This window comes from Ahaetulla prasina, chromosome 4 (genome assembly GCF_028640845.1).
Source record: "Ahaetulla prasina isolate Xishuangbanna chromosome 4, ASM2864084v1, whole genome shotgun sequence".
Classification (NCBI taxonomy): domain Eukaryota; kingdom Metazoa; phylum Chordata; class Lepidosauria; order Squamata; family Colubridae; genus Ahaetulla; species Ahaetulla prasina.
In genome coordinates, this window is record NC_080542.1 from 78,444,047 (window position 1) to 78,466,616 (window position 22,570).

The following is a 22,570-nucleotide window of genomic DNA, read 5'->3' on the forward strand; positions in this document are numbered from 1 at the left end:
AATGTATACCCACTCCCCCTTATGAAAGATATGCTGGCACACCTCTCCAAGGGAAAAATCTTCTCTAAACTGGACTTATGAGAAGCATACTACTGCATCACAATAAGGGAAGGGGATGAGTGAAAAACTGTTTTTAAAGTGCTCCCTTTTGGGCTGCAGGGAGCCCCAGCTGTTTTTATGCAATTAATTAATGAGGTGCTCCATGAACATTTATGTAAAGGGATCCTGGTTTACTTAGATGACATTTTAATCTACATGGAAACAAAAGTGGAGCACATAAAACTAGTCCAAGCTGTCCTAAACAAACCCAGAGCTGCCAAAATTTATGCAAAACTCTCTAAATACAAATTCCACCAAGAAAAAATAGACTACTTGGGTTACAGAATATCCCATGTGGGGATAGAAATGGACCCACAAAAAGTGAAAACTGTTATCGATTGGAAACCGTTTTACACAAGCAAACAGTTTCATGCAATTTGCATGAATTTTTACCGCCAGTTCATACTGGCTTTTGCAAAGATTGCCCTACCCATTATGAACCTGCTAAAAACAAAAGTGGGGGGACAACCCAAAACAAAGCCAACCACTTAACTGGACTATGGAATGCCGAGAGCATTTGAAAAGCTCTAACAGCTGTTTTCAGCCAAGCCAATTTTAAAACACCCAGACCCAGGAAAACCATTTGTCATTCAAGTGGATGTGAGTGGGGGCTGTCCTTGTCCAAAAGAACGAGCATGACCAGCTACAACTGTGCACATACACATCCAAAAAGTTAACTGAGACTAAGCAAAGATGGGCTATCTGGGAAAAAGAGGAATATGTTGTACATTGGGCATTCCTCACTTGGACACATTTCCAAGAAGGAAATAAAATCCCATTCGAAGTCTGGACTGATCCTAGAATCTAGAAGTTTTAAAAACCCCATGAAAACTTCCCCCCAAGGAGGTACGCTGGGCACAATATTTTAAACATTTTAACTTCATGCTCAAGTATTTCCCAGAGAGAAGAAACTTTTTAGCTGGTGCTTATCCAGGAAACCCCAATATAACAGCAAGAAAACTAAAATCTTCAAACCTATGCTCCAAACATTCCAGCTAGCTGCCAAAGCAAACCAGGGAACAGGCGAAATGGGATCCACCCACTGACAACATGACAGTTCAAGGTTTTAAAGAGGCCCTCCTTAAGGATGACTGGTTCCAAGCCCACTAAAACAACTGTTTGCTGAAAAATGACCCAGCCTGAGTGGGAGACAAACTCTATTTTCCAGTAGTCAAAGACTGGATCTGATGAAACAATGCCACGATTCCAGGCTAGCCAGCCACTTCGGGTTTGTGAAAACCCTACACCTCATCAAAAAACAATTCTGGTGCCCATTCCTTAAAAAGACATTGAAAGCTACATTGACAGCTGCCCTGTCTGCACTGCCACCAAAAGATGCTGGGGGAAATCCCCTGGACTCTTACAAATTATAGCTGAGCCTTCAGCACCCTGGAGAGAGATCTCCATGGATTTTATTGTAGAACTGTCAGCTTGCCGCCGATCAATGTTTAAGAAAATAAAGACCCAACTCCATCAGTTTGAAGAGATTGGTAATTTTTACTAAACACGTCAGATTGCAATGAAAGCTAAGCCAGAACTGAAAGTAGTTATAACTGTACAAAGTAATTCCTCTCTTGAACCCTCCTCCCTCCAAAGTTCAAACAGTCATAGTCCGATGTCCTCTTCCTCCTTGGCCACATGTTGTTTCACTTCCAATGTTCTCCCTCTGTCAATCTTCTGGATGGAATGCGAAGCAGGCAACTCCCATTACATTCACATGCCAAATCAGTTCAAACGTCTGTTTGAAAGACTATCTCCTCCTACACCTGTAATGACAGCTGAATGCTGACAACAGTAAAATCCTCCCCCCTCCCCCATAAATCATGTAAGACATTCAGTAAGAAGAAAACCTTTAACAAAGTAATAAAACAATAAAACAGTCCAGTAGGTGAAATACACTTAAAATAAAGCGGAGGTTGACAAGAACTGCCTGAAAATGCAGGAAATACCGTTATTTGGGTTGTCACAGACCTTTTTTCTAAACAGGTCCATTTCATACCCTGCCAAAAAATCCCAACTGCTAGAACACTGGCAAAATTGTTTCTAGTACACATCTACTGCCTTCATGGTGCTCCCCTAAGGATTATTTCAGATAGATCTGTTCAATTCACTTCAAAGTTTTGGTGGGCTTTTCTAAACCTGTTTGGCACTGCCTCGGGCTTGAGCTCTTCTCACCACACCCAGACAAATTGGGTGGTTGAACGTGGTAACGGGGTGCTAGAACAATATTTAATCTGTTTTATAAATTATCAAGAAGATGATTGGACTGACCTCTTACCATTTACTGAAGTTGCCTATAATAACTCTGTACACAGCAGCACAGGATTCACTCCATTCCAAGTGGCCACAGGGCAGGAATTCACCCCCATGCCAGAACTACCCACAAAGGAGCCTGATATCCCCTCCCTTAAGGAGTGGATGCAGAATTTACAAAGTATATAGCCAGTAATAAGGCTAGCTTTGCAGGAGCTTTTAAAGCCCAAGCAGACAAAAAACATACTGAACCCAAACCATTCAAGTTGGGAGACCGTGTATACCTTTCTACAAAATTCCTACAGTCATTGCAACTCTCAAAGAAGCTGGGACCAAAATTTATTGGCCCATTCCCCATCACCAGAGTCATTAACCCTGTCACAATAGAACTGCTCCTTCCTAAAACTCTTAGACAGGTTTATTGTGTAATGGGCTTCAGTAGGCAAGAACCAGACCAGCATAGCTGTGACAGTATTTATTGACTCAAAAAGGGAACTGAGGAACTGCAGGCAAATGCCTGTTATTTATACTCTAGGTTCACAGGGCCTTAACCAATCATAGAACTAGAAAGAGCCCACCCAAATATAAATGCTTTAAATTTCCCTCCAAAACAGTTGGGGTCATCTAAAGATTAGTTTCACTTTGGCATAGTTAACAGTTGGGGTCATCTAAAGATTAGTTTCATTTAACACTATATACATTCAAAACATAACACCCCTCCCACCCCAGGATAGTTCTTATCCTCAGTCTGTTCAACGTTCATAGTCTTTGAGATAGGCTGGGGGCCCATGGATCCTGGTGGACCACCACAATATTACTGGAGAGTCCTGTTGAATTGGAGTACAATATAATGGACAGGGCCATCTAGCTCCATGGAGCATGGGACCCCTTGAAGTTTTAGTTGGAGTTTTATCTTTTCTTTTAATGCAGCATTGGGCCCCTGTGTATTGGATGCTACGCCTTTCCAAGCAGTATTCAATTTGGTTCTGTCCTGGAGGCTTTTTCCACTTGTGCTGCTGTGTTGCAGGTTTTGTTTCCCCCTAATGACCTCTGAAACTCTGGCAATGTGCCCTTGCACACACAGGCACAGCATACAGCTGTGCAGAATCTGCACTCTGTTCTTTCATGTTGTTCCACACAGCTTGCGCAGCTCTGTGGGGGAGTTACTTGCTCTGTGGACCGTGACCATCTGGATGTCTCTTTCTTTTGTTTTGTTGTTAGTTGTGAAGTTGTGTCCGACCCATCGCGACCCCATGGACAACGTTCCTCCAGGTCTTCCTGTCTTCTACCATCCTCTGGAGTCCATTTAAACTCATGCCTCCTGTTTCAGTGACTCCATCCAGCCATCTCATTCTCTGTCGTCCCGTTCTTCTTTTGCCCTCAATCTTTCCCAGCATTAGGCTCTTCTCCAGTGAGTCCTTCCTTCTCATTAGGTGGCCAAAGTATTTCAGTTTCATCTTCAGGATCTGGCCTTCTAAAGAACAGTCAGAGTTGATCTCCTCTAGGACTGACTTGTCTGTTCGCCTTGCAGTCCAAGGGACTCGCAGGAGTCTTATCCAGCACCAGAGTTCAAAGGCCTCGATTCTTTGGCGCTCAGCCTTTCTTATGGTCCAAACTTCACAGCCATAGATTGCAACTGGGGAAACCATAGCCTTGACTATATGCACTTTTGTTGGCAGGGTAATGTCTCTGCTTTTTAGTACGCTGTCTAGATTTGCCATAGCTTTCCTCCCCAAGAGAAAACTCTTTCTACAAGCAGTCAGTTTCATCGCTCTCACTCTGAGCCTTCTGCGGTCTCTTGGTGGATCGCTGTGTGGCTGGTGTGTGTTTTTGGTGGCCAGAGAGTCTTCATGACCCCTCCAGCAACTCATCTGTCATGACTTTCTTCAACATGTCCTGGAAAGTCAGTTTCTCCATAGCGAATAGGTGCTGCTGTAATTCACTATTATGCAGGTCACAAATAAGCCTGTCTCTGAGAGAGTCTTCCAAATCAGGGAACTCACATTGGCACGAAGCTCAGTAAAGGGCTGCTACAAACTGCTGCAGATTCCCTGGATCTCTGTTCTCGTTGCTCAAATGCATGGCACCAGGCAATGACCGAAAGCCTAAGCTCAAAATGTTCCTTCAATTTTTCCTTGAGGTCTGTTTAGGCCACTGTCTCTATGTCTATGTTTCAGCGATATTAAATGTGGCTTTACATAACAGGGTTTCCATCTTCAGGTCATTGTCCATGATCTGGTTAGTCCAGAGATAGTTGTCTACTCAGGAGACGTATAAGCTCCACTGTTCTGGGTAATGTCGAACTTGTTGAGTCTTCCCAGTTAAGCCATTTTGAGAAGGCCCCTGTGGTGCTGGTTAATGCCTGTCTTATTGCGGGTGGAGCTGGACTGCACTTAGGAGTCCTTGGGAGGGATCCCTCAGGTGCATCTGTGCATCCAGTGTTGCTTACTGGCAGGCAGGGTGGGGAGCATGGTTCCACCAGGGCTTTTTACCTGGTCTGACACCCAATGATTTCAGTGTGCCTCCAGTGTGGCTTACTGGCAGGCAGGGGTGAGGACTAGTCCTGCTGGGGCTTTGTTACGCAGCCTATCAACCAGTGACTTCAATCTCTTGGTTAGAAGCAGCTCTCTCCCCTGCAGCATCCCACCTTCATTGCCACTATTGTGTAGTGGGCTTCAGTAGGCAAGAACCAGACCAGCATAGCTGCAACAGTATTTATTGACTCAAAAAGGGAACTGAGGAACTTCAGGCAAATGCCTGTTATTTATACTCTAGGCCCACAGGCCCTTAACCAATCATAGAACTAAATATCAGAAGGAATATTGGTAAATTGGCAGGAACAAAGACACAGACTTGATTCCATAGAGAAAGCGGAATTATTTTATGAGCAATATTTGGGGCTACAAGAGGAGGAAAGATGAGAGAGGAAGAGATTAGACACCAGGAAGAAGCAAGAGAGATGGCACAGGAATGAGAAGAAAGTGCAATAAGAGAAGGGGCAAGATCAAAAGATGCTAAAGATCAAAGAGAGACAAGAATGACAAGATCAGCAAAAGATAGTAATAAGTAAACTACGGAAGAAGAATTAAAAGCAATCTCAATAAGTATAAATGATTAAATTTGGTGATTAAAAAGAAAAGAACTCTTAACAAATTAAATAAACTGCAAATGGACATGTGTTTACAAGAAGTCTATATTAGAAAACAACATAAAAATTGTTGGAATATTCAAAATTGGGAGAATTATCACACCACATCAAAGTAAAAGATGTGTGGTATTATATATTTAAAAAAACATTAGAACCTAAACAAATATTTGCTGATGAAGAACGGAGGATTTTTATGGTGGAAGTAACAATGAACTATAAATAAATACTTTTGGTAGCGATATATGCAACAAACGACAATCAAGAAGAATTTTATGGGAAATTACATATGAAAATATCTGGATGATGAGTGATTTTAATACTATAAAGAAGCTGATTTGGACTATAGGACAACAAAGACAAATAAGAAGCCTAGGCAAACTCTTTCAAAAGCTTTCTTTACAATGGTTGAGGAATTAAGTATTCAAGATGCCTGGAGAGAAAGATACTTGAAGGAAAAACAATATACTTTTTATTCAAACAGACATATGTCATGGTCTAGAACAGATTATGTGAATGTCAATTGATTTATTAGCTAATGTATAAGAAATAACTATTGAAGCAAGCACATGGGTGGATCATAATCTGATTACATGGAAGAGGCAAAGAAGGAGACCGAGATGGACTTTGAATCAAACAATATTAAATGGAAAAGAGTTTCAACAATTTATGGAGAAGGAATTGGTTTTATTTTTTAAGGAAAATAAAAAAGAAGATACTTCACTGCAGAATGTGTGGCATACAGTGAAAGCATATATTTGAGGGTTGGCAATGACTTATTTGGGAAAAAGGAACAAAAAGAAAAGGAAAATTCAAAAAAACCTGGAAGAGGAGTATAAGAAACTAGAGATGGAATTACAAAAAGATACTCTAAATAAAAGGATTAAAAACCAAATGGATTTGAAAAAACATGAAATGAATTTAATTGAAAAAGAGGACTTGGCATGTCAAATAAAGGCTTCCAAACAAAATTTCTTCAAAAATGCAAAAAAAACCCCAGGTAGATGGTTGGAATATAAAATGAAAAAGGAGAGAGGGAAAAAAATAATTAATCAACTAATGGATGTGGAAGGAACATATTTCATCGAAATGAGGAAAAGGAAAAAAAGTACAGAATTATTATGAGATAATTATTATTATTATTAATAATAATAATATTTTAATTTATAGACCGCCCTTCTCCCGAAGGACTCAGGGCAGTGAACAGCCAGTTAAAATACAGGAAAACAGACAATATTAAAAACAACCCTTAAAAAACTCATTCAATTGGCCAAAACTAAAACACAGTTACACCCTATAAATTACTAAAAATTTAAAACCCCAATTAATCAAATTAAAATTTTAAAAAATCAAGCCAGTCCAGCGAGACGAAACAAATAGGTTTTAAGTTCGCGGCGAAAGGTCCTAAGGTCATGCAATTGTCGGAGTCCAGGGGGAAGCTCGTTCCACAGGGTTGGAGCCCCCACAGAGAAGGCCCTCCCTCTGGGGGCCACCAGTCGACATTGTTTGGCTAACGGCACCCTAAGGAGTCCCTCTCTGTGAGAACGCACCAGTCGCTGGGAGATTGAAGCCGGCAGAAGATGGTCCTGTAAATATCCCGGTCCTAAGCCATGGAGCGCTTTAAAGATCGTCACCAAAACCTTGAAGCGCACCCGGAAGACAAAAGGTAGCCAGTGCAGTCTGCGCAGGATAGGTGTTACGTGGGACCTACGTGCTGCTCCCTCAATAACCCGCGCAGACGCATTCTGGACTAACTGGAGTCTCCGCGTGCTCTTCAAGGGGAGCCCCATGTAGAGAGCATTGCAGTAGTCCAGGCGAGATGTAACGAGAGCATGAGTGACCATGCATAGGGCATCCCGGTCCAGGAAGGGACGCAACTGGCGGATCAGGCGAACCTGATAAAAAGCTCTCCTGGAGACGGTCGTCAAATGGTCTTCAAAAGATAACCGCCCATCCAGGAGCACGCCCAAGTTGCGCACCTTCTCCATCAGGGCCAATGACTCACCCCTGACGGACAGCCGCATCTGCAGCTGACTGTACCGGGGTGCCGGCATCCACAGCCACTCTGTCTTGGAGGGATTAAGCTTGAGCCTGTTCCTCCCCATCCAGACCCGTACAGCTTCCAAACACCGGGACAGCACTTCGATAGCTTCATTGGGGTGGCCTGGGGTAGAAAAGTACAGCTGAGTGTCATCAGCGTACAGCTGGTATCTCACCCCAAAACCACTGATGATCTCACCCAGCGGCTTCATATAGATGTTGAATAGGAGAGGCGAGAGGATCGACCCCTGCGGCACCCCACATAGGAGGCACTTCGGGGTCGATCTCTGCCCCCCTGTCAACATTGTCTGCGTCCGGTCAGAGAGGTAGGAGGAGAATCACCGATAAACGGTGCCTCCCACTCCCAACCCCTCTAGCCGGCGCAGCAGGATACCATGGTCGATGGTATCAAAAGCCGCTGAGAGGTCTAATAGGACCAGGGCAGAGAAGTAACCCTTAGCCCTGGCCCTCCAGAGATCATCCACCAACGCGACCAAAGCCGTCTCAGTACTGTAACCAGGTCGGAAGCCGGACTGGAACGGGTCTAGATAGACAGTTTCATCCAGGTACTGGGGTAGCTGACATGTCACTGCACTCTCTACAACCTTCGCCATGAAGCGAAGATTGGAGACTGGACTGTAATTACCTAAAACAGCTGGGTCCAGGGAAGGCTTCTTGAGAAGAGGTCTCACCACCGCCTCTTTCAAGGCGGCAGGAAAGACCCCCTCCCACAAAGAAGCATTTGTAATCCCCTGGAGCCAGCCTCGTGTCACCTCCTGTGTGGCCAGCACCAACCAGGAGGGACATGGGTCCAGTAAACATTCAACCTTCCCAACAACCTGTCCATGTCCTCAGGAGTCACAGGATCAAAGCTATCCCAAACAGCCTCAACAAGACGGCCCTCGGAACCCTCACCTGGATCTACCCAATTTTGATCCAATCCGTCCCGTAGCTGAATGATTTTGTCGTATAGATAACCGTTAAACTCCTTGGCACACCCTAGTAATGGGTCCCCCCGCCCCTCCTGTTGGAGGAGGGAGTGGGTCACCCGAAACAGGGCAGCCGGGTGGTTATCTGCCGACGCAATGAGGGAGGAAACGTAAAAACGCTTCGCCTCCCTCAATGCCACTAGGTAGGTCCTACTATAGGATCTAACTAGTGTCCGGTCAGCCTTGGAGCGGCTGGATCTCCAGACACTCTCTAGGCGTCTTTTCCGGCATTTCATCTCCCTCAGCTCCTTGGAAAACCAATTATTGTTTATAATTAATATAAACAAGAGACAATATCAGGAGAAAAGATAAAACAATACTTAGAAAGGTCTGAATTACCTAAAATTCCAGAAAAATACAAAGAGGCATTGGAAGAAAGGATAACAATGATGGAATTAACAGAAGGGATTAAAAAACAAAAGAATAGTAAAGCACTGAGCTCAGATGGACTGCCACTGCAGGACGTAATAAGTAATAAATGTTGGATGTATTCAATGATCTTTTAGTAAAAGCAAAGATACCAAATTCATGGATGGAGGCATATATTACACTTATACCAAAAGAGGATACAGATCCACAACAGGTTAAAACCGATTTTTTGCTAAATGTGGATTACAAGATATTTGCATCATTAATGGCAAATAGACTAACACTTTGAACACTTTGGAATATTACGAAGCACATCCAGAAAAACAAATGGCATTGATATTTCTCGATGCACAGAAGGCGTTTGACAACGTGAATTGTCAATTTATGATAAATTAGTTACAGACTATAGACTTTGGGGGGAGATTTACAAACATGATCAAAGCAATTTGTAGTAAACAATTGGCAAAGATGATGCTAAATGGAGATATGACCGAGAAAGTTAATATCATGAAAGGAACAAGATAGGGATGTCCTTTATCCCCATTGTTATTTGTGTTGACATTAGAGGTGTTAAATAGAAATATAAGACAAAATGAAAATATAAAAGGGATAAAAATTAAAAAAGAAGAATATAAGTTGCAAGCATTTGCAGATGATTTAGTGTTTATTCTAGAACAGTGATGGCTAACCTTTGAGTGCCCAAAGCACGTGTGTGTGAGAAAATGATTAAAAAAATGTATAGCTATCTACTTGGTATTAAATTAGAAGAAGAACACATAAAAGAAACAATGATAGCATGGGCAAAAAAAATTGGATATTCAATAGGTAAAGGTAAAGGTTCCCCTTGCACATAGTCGTTCCCAACTTTAGGGGGTGATGCTCATCTCCGTTTCAAAGCCGAAGAGCCAGCACTGTCCAAAGATGTCTCAGTGATCATGTGGCCAGCATGACTAACTACCAAAGGTGCAGGGAACGCTGTTACCTTTCCACCAAAGGTGGTCCCTATTTTTCTACTTGTATTTTTTATGTGCTTTCCAACGGCTAGGTTGGCAGAAGCTGGGACAAGTAATCGGAGCTCACCCCGTTATGCAGCACTAGGGATTCAAACCGCTGAATTGCCAATCTTTCAATCAACAAGCTCAGTGTTTTAGCCACTGAGCCACCGCGGATAAACAATAGAGTTAAATAAATGGCAGCAATTGTGGGAAAGAAACTATAAAGTAACAGTAGCTAAAGAGAATTTGTACAAAATGTTTTATAGATGGCACATGTTACCAGAAAAAATTGACAAAAATGTTTAAAGATAAATCAACTAAATGTTGGAAGTGCCACCAGACACCGGGATCATACTATCATATGTGGTGAACATGTCCAGAAGCGAGAAATTATTGGGCAAGAATTCGAACATGGTTAGGGAAAATGACACAGCAACATATTGATTTAAAGCCAGAGCTGTTCCTGTTGGGTATCTTACTTGAAAAAATTAGTAAATAAAATGTATATTTGATTATTCATGTAATAATTGCAGTGAGAATTGTGTCTGCACAAAATTGGAAAGCAGAAAAAATCCTGCAAAGGGTAAGGTAATTGTAATGTATCTTTAAATGTTTTGGCGGGAAACAAGCACGTTGCTGATTGGTTGAAGCCGCTGGCTAAACTGTATTTAAGGAGAGGTTTTTCCCCAGCCCGGTCTCTGGGTTCACTGTATATTAAAGAGCTGTTGTCACTACCCTGGTCTCCTGCCTCGTTACTGCCCAAACTTAACACTGGCGACGAAGGTGGGATCTCGAGGCTAAAAGCACCAGGAACGAGCTGAACACACGAAAGAACCGAACCCAGCAAATTCAGGGCGGAAACGCAGAGATGGCCAGCTACACACCGCCCGCGCCGTTTGACCCATCCAAGGAGAAATGGGGAACGTACATGACCCGTTTCAAGAGCTTCCTCGAGGCGAACGAACTGCAAGGAGTTCCAGATAACAGGAAAAGGGCATATTTCCTGAGCCACTGCGGTCCCGAGGTCATCGACATCGCAGAAGCCCTGGCAGAGCCAACGCCGGTACAATCGGTATCGTGGCAAACTCTGCAGAACCTATTGAAGAACCATTTCGCGCCAACACCATCCAAATACGTGCAACGTTTTGAATTTGGAGAGCGCAGACAGCAAGAGGGCGAGTCCATCAGCGAATACATGGCCGCCCTAAGAAAAGCCTCTAAATATTGTGGGTACCGAGATTTGGATGAGGAACTGTTGGAGCAACTTATCCGTGGGGTCAGGGACATTCGTTTGCGGAGGCGACTGTTATCCAAGAGCAACCTAACGCTGGCAAACGCTCTGGACGAAGCCAGAGCTCATGAGATGTCCACCCAAGCAGCGGAAACCCTACAAAAGCCGCTCACACCGGTGGCGAGCGCGAAATCAACCCCGGTCCACAACGAAGAAATCCAGACCGAATCAGACGGCGAGGATGAGGAAGGAGTTTTCCACACCGGGAGAGCGAGCAAAGAAGACCGGGATGAATGCGGAAGTTGCGGAGGGCAACACCAGCGTCAACAATGCAAGTTCAAGGACGCTACATGTCGGCGGTGCGAAAAGAAGGGGCACCTGGATCAAGTCTGTCGAGCACCCCAACCTTCCCGCCGAAAATTCAAACCAACCAATCAGAGCGCGGGATCGGCAAGGCGACCCGTGATTGGTCAATACAAAAAGGGCGCGAAGTCAAATCGAACGACCGTGATAGTAGGTCGTGCAGCAACCCGCGTGGAGAAGAAAATCTTCACAAAACCAAAAATCGAAGGAGTGCCGTGCCGACTGGAAGTGGACACAGGGTCAGCGATCACAATCATGTCCTGGGACACTTTTGCGAAAGCGTTGCCGAAAATCGCCAAACGCAAACTGCAAACACAGCGGCTAAAAGTTCAAGACTACCAAGGGAATCGCATCCCTGTTCGAGGGACAACCTCCGTCCGCGTCGAGTACGGACCACACAAGAAGACCCTGCCCATCACGATAGTCGAAGGGACTCTGCCAAGTTTGTTGGGACTAGACTGGTTCCGAGCATTGGGAATGGGAGTGACTGGCATCTACAGAAATGACTTTAACCTAAAGGACACACTCATGGACGAATTCGAAGATGTTTTCAAGGACTGCCTGGGCAAGTACAAGGGGACCCCTATTTCCTTCAATTTAGACCCCCAGGTAGCCCCCATATGGTTAAAAGCAAGGAGGGTCCCTTTTGCCCTTAAACCCAAGATTGACAGGGAGATAGACAAACTCATCAGTCAGGGGATACTAGTGCCAGTCGATCACGCAAAGTGGGAGACGCCAATCGTCACCCCAGTGAAACCAGATGGGTCAGTTAGAATCTGCGCTGACTACAAGGCAACGTTAAACAAAGCCTTGCAAAAAAGCGCTTACCCGGTCCCCGTGGTGCAACACTTGCTGCACTCGCTGGGGCAAGGGCACGTTTTTGCCAAATTAGATTTGGCCCAAGCCTATCAACAACTGCCTGTAGACGCCAACACAGCCGAAGCCCAGACAATTGTGACTCACAGAGGTGCTTTCAAGTGTACCCGGTTACAGTTTGGGGTGAGTGTGGCACCTGGTCTGTTTCAAAATTTAATGGAGCGACTTCTGCAAGGGCTCCCGGGGGTAGTCCCCTATTTTGATGATGTATTGGTATCAGCCGAAAATTTAGAAGAATTGGGGGAGCGTTTGAGAAAAGTTTTGGGCATTTTCCGGTCAGCCGGTCTAAAGGTTAAAGTGAACAAATGCCAAATAGGGGTAGAATCCGTAGAATTCTTGGGCTACAGAATAGACAAGGAAGGAATCCACCCCACTGAGAGCAAGGTCAAGGCAATAAGAAAGGCTCCAGCGCCCAAAAACAAAACAGAGCTACAGGCATTCCTGGGTCTAGTGAACTTTTACGCGGTCTTTTTGAAAAATAAGGCAACCGTTGCCGAGCCGCTACATAAGTTACTGGGAAAGAATACTGTTTGGTCTTGGGGAAAGACGGAAGCTAGGGCTTTCAAGCAGTAAAAAACCTACTCTCGAGCGATAGCTTACTGATCCAGTATCATAGCACAATGCCATTGGTATTAGTTTGCGATGCTTCCCCTTACGGGGTGGGTGCTGTGCTCAGCCACAGGCTTCCAAATGGCACAGAAGCCCCAATAGCCTTCTACTCCAGAACGATGTCCTCGACAGAGAGGAACTATAGTCAGTTGGATAAGGAAGCTCTAGCTATAGTATCAGGGGTAAAAAAGTTTCACGAATACGTTTTTGGTAGAGACTTTGAAATTGTTACAGACCACAGACCACTGTTAGGGTTACTGGCTGGCGATCGCCCAACGCCTGTGGCGCTTTCGCCCCGATTGACCCGATGGACTATCTTTTTAGCCGCCTACTCCTATAAACTGCGGCATCGGCCAGGAAAAGAGTTGGGGCATGCGGACGCGTTAAGCAGATGCCCACTGCCAGGGGCGATCGAGGACCCCACTCCGGGGACGCCCATACTGTTAATTGACTCTCTGGACTCTGGCCCAGTCACGTCTAAGGAGGTGGCTCGGGCGTCATACCGGGACATTATTTTGAGAACTGTACTTGGTTGGGTACAAAGAGGGTGGCCGCTACTGCGGGCGGCGTTTTAAAGAGTTTGTAAAGAAACGTGGGGAACTTTTGGCTCAAGGGGTGCCTGCTATGGGGGATCAGTGGTGATCCCAGAGAAATTGAGAAAAAGGGTGTTGGATCTCCTCCACGAGGGTCACCCAGGGATCGTGAGGATGAAGGGTCTAGCGAGAAGCTATGTGTGGTGGCCTTTAATGGACTCGGAAATTGCTGAAAGGGTAGGGAAATGCCAGGCCTGCCAGGAGTCCAGACCGCTACCCCCAACGGCCCCGGTTCGGGAATGGGAGAAACCCCAAGGGCCCTGGTCTAGAATCCACATTGACTTTGCCGGCCCCTTCCACGGCCAAACCTTTCTGGTAGTAGTCGATGCCTACTCCAAATGGCTGGAAATCATTCTCATGAGATCCATGACAGCCGAGGCCGTGATCTCAGTCCTACGACACCTATTTGTAACCCATGGGTTGCCCGACACGTTAGTATCCGATAACGGCCCGCAATTCACGGCAACCCAGTTTGAGGAGTACTTGGCAGAAGAGGGCATCCGGCATGCCCTCTCGGCGCCTTTCCACCCTGCGACGAATGGCCTTGCAGAGCGTTTCGTCCGGAGCGCAAAAGAGGCATTGTCCAGACTCAAGCCAGGCGACTGGCAAACAAAAATCGATGTTTTCCTGGCCGTCCAACACAGAACCCCCTGTGTCACAACCGGCAGAAGCCCAGCAGAATTATTAATGGGCCGAAAGCTCAGGTGCCCACTAGACCGTTTAAATCCAAACTATACACCGGAGGGTTACAAGGGGGGACTCGAAAAAACAAGAGGAATGGACATAGGCGACCGAGTGTGGGCACACAACTATGGTGAAGGCCCGACATGGGTAGCAGGAAAAATCCTAAACATAACAGGTCCAAAATCATACTTGGTGGACATAAAAGACGGCCGGGTATGGAGGCGCCACATAGACCAAATAAGAAAGCATGGCGAACAATCCGAATTAGACGAAACAGGCCCTGACTATACAATGTTTGAATCCACAGCTGACTCAAACCCGGGGAAATCGCAGGACTTATCTGAGTTCCAGGAGGTCCAGCGACGCCAACAGGTTCCATTAGAAAACAGCAGGGACGACTCGGCAAATAATCCAGGGCCGGATGGCCTAGAGGAGGAGCTGAGAGGAGCAAACAGCCCCTCCGCTCAGCTCGACCCACTCCCAGGGAATGAATTGCGCAGGTCCGAAAGAGTCAGGAGACGCCCAGTCTATTTGCGTGATTACGTTGAAAAATAATATGTAAATATCATGTAAATATGGGTAAAGTGTTTTCTGGGAGGGAAGGAGTGTAATGTATCTTTAAATGTTTTGGCGGGAAACAAGCACGTTGCTGATTGGTTGAAGCCGCCGGCTAAACTGTATTTAAGGAGAGGTTTTTCCCCAGCCCGGTCTCTGGGTTCACTGTATATTAAAGAGCTGTTGTCACTACCCTGGTCTCCTGCCTCGTTACTGCCCAAACTTAACAGTAATTAAGAAAACATTACAATGTGCAGAAATGAATAGGTTTACAATGGCAATTAAAGGAAAGGAAGAATCAGAATATTACAATATATGGGGCAATTATATCGATAGATAGAGATTGACTATGGAGAAGAAGCGGAATAAAATTTAAGAAATTTAGAAAGAATATGTTATAATACACCATATTAAAATGTAAAAGCAAAGATGTATATGTGTCAAGAAAATGGTGGTAAATGTTGAATATGACGATACAAAATTTTGTACTCAGATGACACACTGATTGAATAACAATGTACCGCTTATTTAAAAATTTAAAAAAAAGAACTAAAAAACCCCCACCAATCATAGAACTAGAAAAAGCCCACCCAAATATAAATGTTTTAAATTTCCCTCTAAAACAGTTGGGGTCATCTAAAGGTTAGTTTCACTTTGGCACAGTTAACAGTTAGGATCATCTAAAGGTTAGTTTTATTTTAACACAACATTCAATGCATAACAAGGTTCACCAGGTATTCCATTGTAGCCTACTCAAACCAGAAGTTACCTCTAATATCAGATCATCCTTACAAACCCCTCCAGTACCCATTATAGTAGAAAGAGAGCAACAATTTGAAATCAAGAAAATCCTTGACTCATGCACTCACCATGGCTCCACACAATATTTGGTAGCCTGGAAACACCTACCCCCCTGTCAGAACAAATGGATAGCCAAAAAACACATTAAGGCCCCTGCACTATTAAGGAAATTCCACCTGAAATACCCACAGAAACCTTCCTAATTCCTAATGTATTGTATCTCTTCTTATGTCTTTCCAGGTGGATTATCCATTTTACTAAGGAGGGCAGTATGTCAGATCTGTGAATCTGCCATTCTTCAGAGGAAGGTGGGGGGGGGGATTTGGTCCTTCGCACATTTATTTTTCTTTTCCTTTTTTATCCCATATCCTGCATTGCATTCTTGTATAACCTTTAACCTGATTTATAACCATTGGCTGGTGCCCTAGCTGCCTGGCATTTTCTCACCTCTTGGGGAATGTAAGGGGGCGGGTGGGCCACGTGGACTACATTGCCAGAAGATGGCTCTGAGAAAGTTCTCTTATCACTTTCTCAGAGTAACTAATGCAATAACACCTTCATACTTGCAGATTGGCTGGTTCATGGCTCCCACATCTGACTATTGGGAGGGGTCTCTAATTTCCTTTATTCTAGTTGTATGCCCTGAGGGACCTCAGAGCCTGCTTTGAATTTGTCTTGCTAGCACCCTTTTTCAATAAAAGGTTGCTTTTGAAATGCCAAGTTTCAAGTGAAATGCCTTATTCAAGTATTTCTTGAATAAGTGGGAGAGGCTGGACCTTACGCTATCAGAACATGGTAAAACTTATTTGGAGATACCAGTTCAGCCTGATTAATGGCTGCATGTCTGAATAAATCTATGATGGGGAGAGACCAAATTATAAGATCAGAGAGGAACAGATGAATCTAGGTTTCTCAATAACAAACCAGTTTGTTATATGCTAGAAGTTTAAACCGAGAGCCAGAAGTAGTTCAAGCATGAAAAGCTTTAGCATACTGATGTCCCAATTGGCTCTCTAGTTGGATGCAGCAGATATTTTCTGAATCATGTTTTTTGCCTCTTAAACAAATAAAATAAATAAGAGTTTGTTAAACTTGGTAAAAGCATAATCCATGTACTCCAATTGACTCCCAATGTAAATAAGAAAACCACCCAGCTACCATTGTTTTGCAACTGAATTTCAGCAGAACAAACTGAGGAGACATGGGCAGAAACAAAAAAAAAATTGTGCTGGAGGGACACATGCAGTGCTCCAAACCACCTATTGTTCGCATCTTTTAGAAAGCATGGAACTTTAAAACCAGGAACATGTCCCTACTTGGCCATGAAATCACTGAACCATCACTCCTTTCAGCCCAACACGCCTCACAGAAGGTAGTGAAGATCAAATGGTAATAGAAAGCACATTTGTGAAATATAACAAGATATAAAAGTAAGGAATACTTTAAACAAATAATTATTTATTAGGAAGAATTGTCTACTGTAAAAGATGGGCCAAATAAGTACTGAAATCAGTTGATTCACTTTTTCATGAGAAAGGAGAACACCCTCTAATAAACTATACTTTCTTGTAATATTTCTTATTTGAAAGAGCATACCTTGATTCCAATGAACTTTTCAAATTAATGTTTAGGATTTCAGTCATTGCAAAACGATCTGTCTAACTTAGTTCATAAACTTTTGAAGGGAACATATATACTAAAATACTAGAATTGTTTCCTGCAACATATATACTGATGTCTTTGTATACCTGCATTTCCTTTCTCATGAAGAACATACTTACTGCTGTAAAAGTACATCCTTCCTGCATTAACCTGCATTAAGATCTAAAAACCTCCATAAAATGCCACTCTGTTTCCCACAAGAAATTGTCACGTATCTCAAACTAGCAGAAGCAATCTACACACCTTTGTAGTGCTAACAGGGGACCAAGTGGCTATTTAGAAAGACAAAAAGAAGGAATAGATAACACTACAGAGGAATGCAAATTTAGAGTTAGATTATATCACTGACCTTTACTATGGGATACACAAACCAGATTCCAGGATATGCAGATGCCAGTTGATGGTTTATGACATCCCTAAAGATACTTCAAAGACCTTCTTTTGGTATAAGAGGACATTGCTTTCTCTCATGAGCTTGGTAGCTCCTTCCTTGCATATATGTATCATCTATGTGTTTGGAACGACTATCCATTTGAACCTGATCAGGATTAAATGCTATTTTACTCAAGCCTCCGTCTCTTGATTGGCAGTTATGAGCTTAGACATATTAATAAGTGAACCTTACATTTTCAAATGTTCTGCTTTGAATTAGGAAATTTTACATTTGGTTTTCTTTTCTCCCCAATTGTAAATGGGTACTTGTAAATGGGTACTTTATAGAACATTGGATTCAGCAACATATATTTGCCAAATTATTCAGAAGTAATGTGGCCTAGATGGGACAGCAGCATGTCCGAACTACCCATTAAACCATAATTTAAATCAATTTCAAATGAAACAGAAACAAGGCTCAAATTTCTGCACTTCAAACCCTACTTAAATTATGTTTATTTTAAAATAACCCTCACTGATTTTGTAGAATATGGTTTTGAAAAGGGAAAAGTACCCAGTTTGTTTAGAAAATACTCTCGGTGTTTTCTTCTTTTTACTTTTTTAAAGGCCAAAAGATAGAAAGGGTTATAAAAATAGCAACTGTAGCTTGCATCAGTAAAACAGTGCTTTGATGACTTCACATCTGGCTTTGGTTTAAGGCAAGGATAGAAAAGCAGCTACAGAAGTAGTTACTGAAGTCTTAAGAGTAAACTGCAGAAATAGCCACCCTGAGTTATGAGTTATGTTTACACAGTACAACACTGGGAAATTTGCTGTACATTGCTTCCTGACTTTAAGACAGTCCCCAAGAAGCCAGCTGATTTAGAGCTGCCCTATAGAAATGCAGCACTTTAGTTAAGGCACTTGTTTCACTGGTAGGAAAGAAGACAAGAACGCAGTGGTTAGATAAAAATCCCCAATCTTCCTCCAATTATGTATCCACAAAGCAAGATTATAAGAAACATTTTATAATATCTTTTAATATGAGTACTTTTATTCAAGTTTCTGGCCAAACCACAAGTCTCATAGTGTAGCTTGGAACTCACAGAAACAGAAATCAAACTTCAAGATATAAAAAGGATACTTTCCCCATTCCTTTTCTAATTTCTTTAATCTTCTTGACTTACAGCTTCCAATTTGGGGGCGACCATTCTTTTTATTTTTTAGAAAATGCGTAAAATGTGTGATGTATGTGCACTAAATTTTTAACTTATAAATTGTTTCTGAAAAACCAAGAATAACCAAAGTTTAGGCTATTAATTTTTCAGAAGAAGAATGGCTTCCCATTAAACCAATTATGTAGGATATAATGTGTAGGGACAGAAAGAAAGCTATATTCTTTTATTCTTCATTTTAAAAATATACTAAAAGCTCTGTATCATTTTTAAGCTAGCATAATTTAACTATTTATACCAACATTTGAATTTAGTTAATATAAATATAAATTATATAATTATAATATATTATATATTATAAATATAATGACCAACAGAAAACTTGAAGAACTCTCCAAAATTTCAGAATTGGAATTTAGATTTTAAATGTTATCATTTCATACTTTATAGTTCGAAATATGCCCATTTTTACGTGTGAAAATTTAACATTTAAAATTTAAATTTAAAGGTAAATTGTGGATTATTTCAATGTTCCCGCCTCATTTATAGCCACCTTTATCAACAAGAAATACTTCAAATAGCATCAAACTCATTCAGAACTTCTAAAACAATTGATATTTCCTGTGATTAGATTGCAATCCTGTTGCAGTTTAAGATGCCCCAATTATCTCTTCCATAGGCCATGTATCAGTCACTGTAGTCTTCCCTGTATCCCACAACGGAAATAGATACAAGGCCACACAGTTGTTTTTTCATTTAACTTTTCATTACAGCATGGAGCAGTTTCATTGATTATAAGATTCAGAGCACTATCTTGTTGGCTGGTTTTTATCTTTGACACGCTTGGTGGAATTATATTGATCAAATGGGAAAGGGAAATTACAGCACTGTCTGTCCTCTCTCTCACCAAGTAATGGTATTTTATTGAAGCTTCAGTGCCTCTTCAGATGGGTTGAATTCCTGGAGTTGACAATACTACCTGGAAGTTATGGGAGCTGTATTTGCAACTGAAGGAATGCAAGCCACTTGAAAAGGATTTTTTTATAAGAACATTCTGGTTGTCTTCCTGGCACTGTTTCTACCCGCTGAATGCCCCATCCTGCCCTGAGGTTTCTTTGACCCTGACTATTCTTAGAATGCCTTTACTTTATACCCTACCTGGATTCTATCTTGACTCTATCTATAAACCTTACGTATTATTATTCTCAGAGATCACTGACAAATAGTGCTAGCACAATTTATATCAGTGTCGCATATTTGAAAATACTTTATTACAATACTACATGCCAGGTTTGAGTTGAATATCTGGACCCTGAAAAAAAGTCTCTTTAGTTGATGTATTTGGTGAACAAATGGCTGAGTCTTCTAGATACTTCCTAGCCTTTCACAATAGGCCCAGATTAAAAGAAATGCTTCATTACTTCTTTAATCCGCTTCAGTCCCTTTACAGAACTCTGCTCCAGATTTAATCTAATCCAGTGGTTCTCAACATTTTCTTTACCATGGACTCCCTTAAAATACCTTTTATGGCCATGAACCATGGCCATGGACCCTCAGTATTTAAATCATAACATTTTTTCAAGTCTTTGCGGATCCTCTGTGATGACATCAAGCCACCCCAGGCGTCCCCAGACCACAGGCTGAGAACCACAGATCCTACCCAAAGAAACTTTTTGTTTGCTAAATCACTTAAGTTTTGAAATGTTGGAAAACAGAAAGAACCTTGACTGGTATCATGCAGATTGGACTAACCAGGCCAGTAACAATTGTTTTAGAAAATGGTGGGGAAATGGGGAGGGAATCCTATTGGTTACAGGATGGCTATCCTGGCACAAACTATGATCTATGGCTTACCTTAAACTACTGATCTGCTTACTGGTTAAACTACAAAACTCCTGCAAAGCATTTAAAACAGTAACCAACTTTTCTATAATAAATAAATTACAATCTATTCAATACAATAGTGAATAATTTATGAGCCTCAAGTTACTGCAGCCCTAGATATAGTAATGGTTTTTTTAAAAATCAAATGCCTCCCATTCATCCAGGAATAAATACTTGAAAACTTTCCCATTAAAGAATCCTTTGAAACACATTCACTTTCAGTAACAAACAAAAAACCCAAACCAATCACACAACCCCTCCAGAGCCATATTGGAGAATTCCTTTTCCACATAGATTTCCAATAGGAAAAGATGAAAAATTGAGTACAGCACTGGAGATAAAACATCTGTATGTGAGTTGAAATGTATTTAAATATAAGTAGCTCGGGTTGGTAGTTGGGCTGACCAACAGCCCATCCGTAATTGAATGTTTGCGTGCATGTCTGTATATATCTGTATGGATTCACACCCCAGACGCTCGAGATACCTTTGATTCCTGGCTGGTGGTAGAGGCAGGAGGGGGGTGCTGAATGTCGTTCTCGTTCTCCACCCTCTCAAGGCTGACTTCAGTCTTGTTACCCGGAGGAATCATTTCGCCTCTGACAGAAAGATCGCGGCTGTAACCGGCTGTCGAAAAGCTCACCCTTTAGTTCACGTGTTTTCGCTTCGCCATTCCTTCGGAGCCAGCGTGATTCCTCGGACTCCACCGGACTCCAAAATGCAGGCGTGGATTTTCTACTTAACAACTAATAAACCCTACAGCCTTTCTCTACCGCCTTCGTGTTTGATGCCTCCTCCTCCTCCCATTCCCAACGCTCCTGGCTTACAAGTTATGGATTGTTTGCCGACATCAAATTAATCAGGGATGGTCGATGCGCTCACTGCTACTGTTCACTTCTTTCGTCCCTCCCTTTTTCTTCCCAGCCGGATAGGTGTAACACGGAGAAGCCGATAAACTGCCCCCCCTCCCCCAGCCCAGCCTTGAAAGAGAGCTGAGCAGAAAGCGTGGGCATAACACATGGAGAAGCTAAAGGCAGGAGACAACGCTCTTCGGCGCCTTGGAGCGAAACACGTGTTTTTAATAGTGAAAAGGAGTGCAATCTGACGAAGCTCGGGGAACTGTAGTAAAGCCTCAAAGAATTTATCTAAAATCTAGATATTTCTGTTTCTGGATCACGCTTCCAATGAGGTGGTGGCTAGCTGTTCTTTCCAGGAAGAATAAGATGTAGCCCTGAACGTCCTTTTATGCCAGATTGCTGCAATGGTTAGCCGTAGGCGACAAATCAGGAGAGTTGGTTTCAAATCCTGGTCAGTCATTGAGAATTTTTAAATTAGCCATTTATAGCATCCTCTGGCTGTTGCTGTGGCAAAATAGGACCAAGGACCTCAGGCATTTTTTTACCATGGTGGCAATGATGCAATAAATTATGGAAAGTGTTAGGTTTGGGCAATAACGAGGCAGGAGACCACATGAGTGACAACAGCTCTTTAGTTTAGTGTGACCCAGCGAAAGACCAACAGCAAAAACCCCTCTTTAAATACTATTTTGGCTGAGGCATCAGCCAATCAGCAACGTGCTTGTTCCTGCCCAAACTTCCCTCCTAAAGTTTAAATACATAACACTCTTCCCCTCCCAGAATGCATTGAGCCACTTCTTTGCATGGAATTTGCATGTTATTTTTCCACGTAGTCACGCAGGTAGACAGGGCGTCTCCTAACTCTTTCTGACCTGCGCAATTCATTCCCTGGGAGTGAGTCAAGCTGGTCGGAGGGACTGTTTGTTCCTCCCAGCTCCTCCTCTAGGCCCTCTGGCCCTGGATTACTTGCAGAGTCGTCCCTGCAGTCTTCAGGAGGAACCGGTTGGCGTCGCTGGACT

General features: G+C 42.8%; 1 protein-coding gene across 1 annotated transcript in view; it reads right to left on the bottom strand.

Moving 5' to 3' along the window:
• STAC (SH3 and cysteine rich domain) overlaps positions 1-21,369 on the bottom strand; it is a 234,130-nt gene extending 212,761 nt beyond the window's left edge. The window contains exon 1 of the mRNA XM_058184234.1: positions 21,182-21,369. Coding sequence (XP_058040217.1) covers positions 21,182-21,286 — 105 coding nt within the window. The 5' untranslated portion in view covers positions 21,287-21,369. The remainder of the gene's footprint in view (positions 1-21,181) is intronic.
• Between the last annotated feature and the right edge of the window lie 1,201 nt (positions 21,370-22,570).